Source organism: Nerophis ophidion, linkage group LG06, assembly GCF_033978795.1.
Source record: "Nerophis ophidion isolate RoL-2023_Sa linkage group LG06, RoL_Noph_v1.0, whole genome shotgun sequence".
NCBI classification, from domain to species: domain Eukaryota; kingdom Metazoa; phylum Chordata; class Actinopteri; order Syngnathiformes; family Syngnathidae; genus Nerophis; species Nerophis ophidion.
This window is the reverse complement of record NC_084616.1, coordinates 44,477,572-44,487,514: the sequence shown is the minus strand read 5'-3', so window position 1 is coordinate 44,487,514 and position 9,943 is coordinate 44,477,572. Positions and strand designations below refer to the sequence as shown.

The 9,943-nt window shown below is 39.2% G+C and overlaps 1 protein-coding gene across 8 annotated transcripts in view; it reads left to right on the top strand.

Moving 5' to 3' along the window:
* The window catches only part of LOC133554755 (neural cell adhesion molecule L1-like protein), a 156,483-nt gene that overhangs the window by 8,485 nt on the left and 138,055 nt on the right, over nucleotides 1-9,943 (top strand). For all 8 annotated transcript variants that reach the window (XM_061903868.1, XM_061903867.1, XM_061903863.1 and 5 more), the window contains exons 2-5: nucleotides 1,078-1,251; nucleotides 1,333-1,444; nucleotides 1,519-1,712; nucleotides 1,824-1,946. In XM_061903868.1, the coding sequence (XP_061759852.1) occupies nucleotides 1,170-1,251; nucleotides 1,333-1,444; nucleotides 1,519-1,712; nucleotides 1,824-1,946 (511 nt within the window). In that variant the 5' untranslated portion in view covers nucleotides 1,078-1,169. The remainder of the gene's footprint in view (nucleotides 1-1,077; nucleotides 1,252-1,332; nucleotides 1,445-1,518; nucleotides 1,713-1,823; nucleotides 1,947-9,943) is intronic.

The following is a 9,943-nucleotide window of genomic DNA, read 5'->3' as shown; positions in this document are numbered from 1 at the left end:
CAAATGTGAAAAGTCATAATAGACAATACGTGATTTCCCTTTTTCTGTCTGTTATTACCACAGCCAAATATTTGCCAATTTACTTATTGTCTTTGGTTTGTCATCGACCTTTCTTCCAACCTCTAAATTTCTAATAAACTTTTAAAAAGTTGTGACATGATCAAAGTAACAATTTAATACATTTTCGTGCAATCTAAAAAGTGATATAGGGATTTATTATCAACAAATGTATTGTCACTATAGGTGGTTACCTTGCATTGGGGCAAACATTGTGTAGTGTCTTAGCACGTACCGCGTTCTTATTTGTCAACCAAAAAAATCTGCATTTCTTGCTTTTGTGGAAGACCGCACTCCACTTAAGTGTCATCATGTTTTTATTTATATAAAATGTCCTCTGCCTTAAAGTCTACTGACTGTTGCTTAGGGTTGATACTGTATGTGCGCAAATTAATTTCTGTGCAAACTGACATTTTCTCACCATGAAATGGGGATAAAATTCGTTGTAAAAGAAGCATTTTTGTCATTTAAAAAAACAAAAAAACATTTACTTTTTGATTAAGTGTTGTTAAAATTGAAGGTCTCTTGTAAATACACTTTAATTTTTGTTATCTTTTCAGAAATTGAGTAACACTTTGATAAACTCTTCTGGGTAAAACCCTCATTGAATTCCTAAGAAAAAAACATACACGTTAATAAAGCAAGTTGTTATCTCCCTGAAACACAGCTTACTTGAAAACAGATTGTCAAAAGAGAATAGATCTTTAATTGGATTTATCGCAAAAAAAGACTTGAGAAGTATCTGTGACTGATTAATGTTTATGGTATTCAAGTCTTATCGATTTAGCTTCCCTTGGCAGCCTGCCATTTTGCTTAAAGAGCTATTTTTAGAGTCCAATTTAAACACGGCCACCTTGTTCATTTGCAGAGTTGCAACTCATCATCTGGTCGGTTCACTCTGTGCTGCATTCGATTATAGCAGATGCTTAATAGGCCATTATCTTGCTGCTTTTACATCATAGTTCATTTTCTCTCAGAGAACACCAGTGGTTGACCGTGTTTTTATACGTCGCTCTGCAGATACAGTGTGCCTTATAAAGTCCAAGGATTGCCTGTTGGTCTTCTTCAACACATTCCTATACAACTCTGTCTCCATTGACCAGTGGAGGGTGATGAGGCTGGCAGGGAGCTTCCAGTTTGTCCTTCTGCTGGTCCTCAGCTCCAAGGCCACAGGCCTCAATATCCCCCTTGAAGGTACAGTAGACCTGTCATTGGAGTGGTCCTAATTAACTTTCCGTCAAGAGACGCTTTACATGGTGTTGTCTTTTTTGACAGTGGAGCAACTTCCTACTATAATATCTCACACATCTGGGCCTGTTATTGCACTTCCTTACGACAACGACAACATCACCATCCAATGTGAAGCAAGAGGCAACCCTCCTCCAGAGTAAGTGATACTAAGATTGTATTAGAAAACGGTCACCGGCTGTATTAAACCTACCTTTTGTTTCGCTCAAACAGATACAGATGGACAAAAGATGACCTTGATTTTATTCCCCCCAAACCTACGACAATCAAACGTGCCCAACTTGACACAGATGGTACTTTTGTACTACAAAACAAAAGCCTTGGTCGGTTTCAGGGTAAATATCGATGCTATGCTTCCAATAAGCTGGGAACCGCCATGACAGAGGCCATTGAACTGATAGTACCTAGTAAGTTATATTCACTGTAAGTTTCAAAGTTATATGCCTAACTCGTTTTACAGTAGAAATGTATGTTATTCCAGTGTGTCATGCAGCACTTTTTTTTGGTCATTTGGTTAGTTATGCCAAAATTCCCAAAAGAGAAGATGGAACCCATTATCATCCAGGAAGGGGAACCCTTTGTCCTCAAGTGTAACCCTCCAGAGGGATTTTCTCCAAGAAAGATCCACTGGATGTCTATCGGTAAGACAAGAAACATGCCTGTCTTTGTTTTGTTACATGGAACTGAGTATTGATTGTTGGTTTTCGCTTCAATGTTTTTGTCCCTGGTGTCACTGCCCAAAACGATGAAAACCAAGTATGTTTGATGTATTGTCTAAAATGATGCCTTGAAAAGATGAAGCATTGAGAGTCAGGAGGATTAGCAACTTATTATTAGGTGCTTATCAATATGTTTGACCATACATAAATAGATGACATGTGCAAAAAGTATATATATAAAATCCTTATAGCGTACTGATAATAAAAAGCCCAAATTCAGCACCTTATAAATCAATCCAAATGTCAGAAATATTGTAAATTGTTGGTTGGGACTATAGTCAGCAAATTAAACTTCCTGAGCCTTTAATTGGCTGCGATGAGGTGGTGACTTGTCAAGGGTATAACCCGCCTTCCGCCCGATTGTAGCTGAGATAGGCACCAGCGCCCCCACTACCCTAAGCGGTAGAAAAGGATGGATGGATGGAGCCTTTAATTGGTGTTTAGTATGAATTCAACTGCTAAAATAATTAACTATTATTATAAAATGTATTGAGATGCATTTGTGGCAGCACGTTGGAGGAGGGTTTAGTGCGTCTGCCTCACAATACGAAGGTCCTGGGTTCGATCTTGCGCTCGGGAACTTTCTGTGTGGAGTTTGCATGTTCTCCCCGTGACTGCGTGGGTTCCCTCCGGGTACTCTGGCGTCCTCCCATCTCCAAAGACATGCAACTGGGGATAGGTTGATTGGCAACACTAAATGGTCCCTAGTGTGTGAATGTGAGTGTGAATGTTGTCTATCTGTGTTGGCCCTGCGATGAGGTGGCAACTCGTCCAGGGTGTACGCCACATTCCGCCCGATTGTAGCTGAGATAGGCTCCAGCACCCCCCGCAACCGCGAAGGAAATAAGCAGCAGAAAATGGATGGATGGGTCGAGATGTATTTGTGTCTCTGTGTGTTTCCACTGCATTTTATCAGTGGTGTGCTGTCTGGACCAGCAAGGCCTTCTCTGCTGGCCTAACATAACCAGAAATAATTATCGTAATCAAAGATAAAATAATTGTTTTATTTACTTTCCCTATATATCCAAAATGATTCATATTCCCTGCATGCCATATTATGCTCGTTCCAGTGCTGTTGTTTTTAGTTTTAGTTTGTATCCAATCAAAATTCAGCAAACTTATGTTGCCATGCTGTACCAAATCTGCCAGAGGCCTTCAGATTCAGCAATCCAGGCGTCCGTGCACTGTAAGCAAACAGGGACATACAGTTGATAGACAGTTGCGATAGCCAATCAAATCACCAGTTGTTGTCAGTAAGGCCTTCTAGATGGCCTCACGTTGAAGCTGACGTTAACACGTCCTGTGATTGGATACTCACTGGGACCGTTACCGGGTGAATTTGAGAACACATAGAGTTGAGAGACAGTTGCGATAGCCAATCAGATTGCACGTTGTTGACAGTAGCTGTTCATCCATCCATCCATTTTCTACCGCGTATTCCCTTTCGGGGTCGCGGGGGGCGCTGGCGCCTATCTCAGCCACAATCGGGCGTGAACTCTTGTTGTTAAAGTGTGTCACGCTTATCATTTAATCAGCATTGTTACATGTGTATTTGTCGGCATTATGTGGTCAGGGCAGTTGATATATCTTTGAAGAACGTGTACTTTGAATCAAACTTTAATGACCGGAAGTTGCATAAGCCAAGCAGAAGAGAAATGTACGGTATACGTTTTAATTGCTGATGCGTTTTAATTGATTTTTAAATGCGCCAGAAAATAACCAGTTTTGTACAATGTTGATGTGATTCATTAGACAGTAGCAGTGTTAATTTTGACAGCAAAATTTAATTTAGTTTTAGTCAAAGTCTTTTGACTAAAATGTAATTTAGTTTTAGTCATAATTTAGTTATTTAAATTTATTTTAGTTTTAGTCTAGTTTTAGTTGACGAAATATCATAAGATTATAGTCGACGGAAACTATAGTAGATTTAGCCGACTAAAGGGTAATATGTAAACTTTCCCTTCAATTTCTGAAAGTCAAAGCAAAACAGCGGAAAAATCACAGATACAAGTCGTATTTTGATGAAAATCATGTCTCAAATTTAGTATTTCACGAGTAAGCCGTGTAATAAAAGGTATAACGTCGAGTGAGTTGTATGTTGTGGAAAATGCTTACCTGTGTGTGGATTTCGGGGTGATTTTGACTGTAAATGTCGCTTCAAGTTTGTTGTGTTTTTCCCCGTAATCCTCGCGCTGCATTTCTTACACTGCGTCTTCAATCAATCAATCAATGTTTACTTATATAGCCCTAAATCACTAGTGTCTCAAAGGGCTGCACAAACCACTACGACATCCTCGGTAGGCCCACATAAGGGCAAGGAAAACTCACACCATGTGGGACATCGGTGACAATAATGACCCAGTGGGACGTCGGTGACAATGATGACTATGAGAACATGATACTGTGATACTGATGATACTGATGACTATGAGAACATATGAGAACATGATACTGTGAAAGATCAATCCATAATGGATCCAACACAGTCGCGAGAGTCCAGTCCAAAGCGGATCCAACACAGCAGCGAGAGTCCCGTTCACAGCGGAGCCAGCAGGAAACCATCCCAAGCGGAGGCTGATCAGCAGCGCAGAGATGTCCCCAGCCGATACACAGGCGAGCAGTACATGGCCACCGGATCGGACCGGACTCCCTCCACAAAGGAGAGTGGGACATAGAAGAAAAATAAAAGAAAAAATCTTGTTATCGTTGACGTCAAATATAAAATGTCTCCTTATGTCCTCTCTCCTCTTCCTCCCCGGCGTTGACATGTTGTCTTCTGCAGCGCATTCCCGGGTCAGTCTCAAACACAAACTACGTTTACGTAACTTCCTTACCACGTCGCTCTGATTGGTTCTCTTCCCAACTCCTCCTGCCTCTTCCTAACAAAATTAGTTCCGATTGGATCTCGTCTCTGGCAGACATTTTCATCTCGTTTTTATTCGTTGACGAATATGTCAATACACCTCGTCATCGTCTTAGTCCACGTAAATTATTTTTTATTTAGTTATTGTCTCGTTTTAGTCAGAAAAAAAAAGGTTGTTGACAACAACTATGACGAAAATTTTTCGTCAACAAATTTAACACTGGACAGTAGGGTGTAAATGCCTTCCTGTACAGTATTTCTCCAGCAATGAGCATGTTGTGACATCAAAGATGGTATTTTGAGAGGTGATCATTAAAGTCAGACATCACTAAAGGCCTACGTGGGAAACGCACATCCCGCAGTTTTTACAGTTTATAAAAATCAGGCTGATGATGTATGAATGAGTGGTACAGTATTCCACATTGATATGTAAATAAACAGTATTACGTAATGTTTCTTTCACTAAAGTGTATGTAAATACAATACGAAACGACATGATTTAAAAACAAAGTATACCGAAATTACATTTAAAAAAGTCAGGCTTTGGTTCACAGTAACAGTCACATTCCTCCCCTCAGAAAATTATAAATTCATGAGTTTCAGGCGAGTCCTTAGGTCCATTCTAACATTAAATAACAAGATATAAAGAATAAATGTAAATGTTTATGTTTAGCCTGTTAGCATTAGCATCATGTTCACTCAGGCTGAGGTTAATAACTACACCATTGGCGTGTCAATGACTATTTTTTAGAGCACGCAATAGAGTAAATAGTTTGTATTTGATGCAATTTACCATCATTCCACTCAATTATTGCCTCTTCTTTTTCACCTTTATCATTGAACAAGAACGTCACAAAGTCCCAGGAGTACATGAGGTTGCCGTTTCAAGGTCTGGCTCAATGCTGAATACTAGTTTAAAATGAGTAAGATGAGTAAAAACACTGCAAGATTGTTCCACTAATAAGCATTTTTCAGTGCACAGAAGATATCCCCCAAGTCAAGTCAAATTAGTTCCTGTGAAACTATATTAGCCTGGGTAGTTATTGGTAGAAATACAGGGGGTATTTCATAAACGAGGGTAAACCTAAAATTCAGAGTAAAAGTTGACCCCCTTTCTTTTTCCTAATAGTCTTCTTGAAAGGGATGACAGAAAGTCAGCCCTCAAATGCAGCGCTGACTTTACATTTTCCTTTGTATTTAACCGGAATGAATGAGAATAAGTGCATAATTCTCCCAAGTGCCATACAATATAACTCAGTGCTCAACGTGTTATATGAGTTTGCTTTGTGTATTGACTTAACCACTGACTTAAGGCTATGGCTTAAATGAGACTGTAATTGAAGCTTCACTGACCCGAGACGTAAATGATGGGTCTATGCAAACCAGCACACTCACTGGTTCCATTCAAGTACACTTGCCATTGAAGTCAAGTCGGTGTATTTGGGACCACATTGTACAGTCTTTTTTAACATTAATAAACACTGATACTATGTCAAGATATTTAAAATCAGTCTTAGTTAAAAAATAACAGATGCATTTAAGTCACTGGAGTAAATGTAAATGTGAAAGTTCAATCACACTTTTCTAGCTAACATAGTTTAAATAATTAACTAAATATACCCAAATTTTGCTCAAATGTTTTCACGCAAGTTATAAATATAACGGTGAATGTAAATTTTAACTCTTAATGTTACCTTTCCTGCGCGCGCTCTGAGGTCCGAGAGCCAGCTCCAGCTCGTGGTGCCCGAGACCTGACTTAAGACCAGGGGAGACAGGGCCTTCTCTGTGGTCGGCCCTAAGCTCTGAACACTCTGCTCCTCCATGTTCGAACTGCTCCGACAGTGGAGTGTTTTACGTCTCGTCTTAAGACCCACTTTTATTCTTTGGCTTTTAACACTACGTGAGCTGTGTGGTCCTCTATTGTCCTCTGTGTTTTTAAAATTTCCATTTCTATTTATTGTTTTAATTGGTTTTACCCTTTTAAATCGTTTTTAATCATATTTATTTTTATATTAGTTTTATATTTATTTATTTTTTGTTTTTTATTCGGTAATTGGTGGAGCTAAGAATAATATTTGAATATTGTTTTTAATATTGTTGTGCAGCACTTTGGAAACATTTTTGTTGTTTAAATGTGCTATATAAATAAAGTGGATTGGATTGAATTGTATTAATGTTGAAATTTAATGTTTAAAGGGGAACATTATCAGAATTTCAAAAGGGTTAAAAACAATAAAAATCAGTTCCCAGTGGCTTGTTTTATTTTTCAAAGTTTTTTTCTAAATTTTACACATCCCGGAATATACCTAAAAAAAGCTTTAAAGTTTTTGATTTTCGCTATTTGCGATGCGACTGTCCATTTCCCTGTGACGTCATACAGGGCTGCCAATACAAACAACATGGCGGTTACCACAGCAAGATATAGCGACATTAGCTCGGATTCAGACTCGGATTTCAGCGGCTTAAGCGATTCAACAGATTACGCATGTATTGAAACAGATGGTCGGAGTATGGAGGCAGATAGCGAAAACGAAATTGAAGAAGAAATTGAAGCTACTGAGCGAATAGCTATTGACGCTATTCAGCCATAGCATGGGTGTACCTAATGAAGTGGCCCATAGCATGGCTGCCTTATTAGCATCGCCGCTAAAATGTGCAGACCAAACGATCAGGACTTTCGCATCTTGTGACATTGGAGCAACTTAAATCTGTCGATTGGTGTTTGTTTCGCATTAAATGTGGGTATCTAGTTTCAAATATACATACAGCTAGCGTAAATAGCATGTTAGCATCGATTAGCCTAGCATGTTAGCATCAATTAGCTGGCAGTCATGCTGCGACCAAATATGTCTGATTAGCACATAAGTCAACAACATCAACAAAACTCACCTTTGTGATTTCGTTGACTTAATCGTTGCAAATGCATCTGCAGGTTATCCATACATTTCTGTGCCATGTCTGTCTTAGCATCGCCGGTAAAATTTGCAGACACTCTGGCAAATTCAATGGGGGTCTGGCGGCAGATTTCTTGCCAGTGGTGCAACTTGAATCCCTCCCTGTTAGTGTTGTTACACCCTCCAACAACACACCGACGAGGCATGATGTCTCCAAGGTTCCAAAAAATAGTCGAAAAAACGTAAAATAACAGAGCTGAGACCCGGTGTTTGTAATGTGAAAATGAAAATGGCGGGTGTATTACCTCGGTGATGTCACGTTCTGACGTCATCGCTACAAGACCGATAAACAGAAAGGCGTTTAATTTGCCAAAATTCACCCATTTAGAGTTCGGAAATCGGTTAAAAAAATACATGGTCTTTTCTCTGCAACATCAAGGTATATATTGACGCTTGCATAGGTTTGGTGATAATGTTCCCCTTTAATGTAAATTTAAATGCTAAATCTAAATGTCTCGCCAAATGTGTAAAGGCTAAATATTTGGAAATATGCAAATATCCTGCCGTTCCCACACTTCTCATCGCACGTGCTCTAGCATTTTAATGCAGATGTGCAGTGAAAACAAGGCCATCCAATAGTGGTGAAAGCTTTACTTCTGGGTCAGGCATCATAGATGTGGCCTAAGAAAACAACACTTTTAATATTCTTGGTTTTTAACTTTTTCATGTAATTATGTAGCACACAATGCACGCACACACACACGTTTAGAGCTAAACATTTCAATGACCTGCACCATCATCAGTAGAGATGTCTGATAATATCGGACTGACGATATTATCAGCCGATGAATGCTTTAAAATGTAATATCGGAAATTATCGGTTTTTAAATTATCGGATTCGGTTTCAATAGCTAGAACAAGCATGCATGTCTAGAAAAAGGCTTTTTGAAAAAGATGGCTTTTTAAGCCTTTTTCTACATTACACCCCCCCACTACAACCCCCCACCCCCTGCACCCCCTCCGTGCGTTGGTTGAGGTTGGCGGGGTTGGGGGGGGGGGGTTTGGTTGTAGCGGGGGTGTATAATATTGCCCGTAAAATTTGGGGTGCATGGGATTCTGGGTATTTGTTCTGTTGTGTTTATGTTGTGTTACAGAGCGGATGTTCCCCGAAATGTGTTTTTCATTCTTGGTTTATGTGGTTTCACAGTGTGGCGCATATTAGTAAGAGTGTTAAAGTTGTTTATATCACAACCCTCAGTGTAACCTGTATGGCTGTTGAGTAAGAATGCCTTGCAGTCGCTTATGTGTGTCTGCAGAAGCCATGCAACATGTGAATGGGCTGGTAAGCTGTTTGTTATAGTTGTAGAGGGCGCTAAATGCATTGTCATCATAGCACGCCCTTATTACTGTTGTGTGGGTGAAAACCAGCAGACAGTCAAGAGAAAGGTTGCTCTGAAACTCGGTAGTCTCCCGGAAAAATTGAGATGGTTGGCAAATGTGATGTTGTCAAGCAACATTCAAATAAAACTCGCACTAATATTAACTTTTCATTTTATGGTGGGGGTCGTGTGTCTGAGACCCTTGGTTAATACACAGCACAAAGGAAAAAAAAAACTTTGTACGCTGTGTTATTTCATTTTAAATTTCAAAAGAGTCTTGTGGCTCCCATAGTTTTCTTTATTTTGTGAAACGGGGCAAAATTGCTCTTTGAGTGGTAAAGGTTGGCGACCCCTGCTGTAGAAGATGGTACATATGTACAAATTAAACCACATGATGTTAGTACATCAATCGAGGAAAATGATCAAACTACATACATGGCATACTGTAATTTGATTTTGATATTTTTTTATCTTGATTGATTGAAAATGAACACCATTGACTTGACTGATGAACATTATCACATCATTCATTCAGAAAATATAAATAACGACAAATAAAGATAGAATACTATCAACCGCAAAATTTAAGTGTGAAAAAACAACAACATTATGATTTGTACATTTTCAGAATGTGCTTCTTCTATTTTTAAACACAGAAAGCCATCTGAAGGTGTCTTTATTTTGAAGTTATCGTGCAGGGATTATACTAGTCCGGCCCACTTGGGAGTAGATTTTTCTCCATGTGGCCCCCGATTCAAAATTAGTTTGACACCCCTGGTTTAT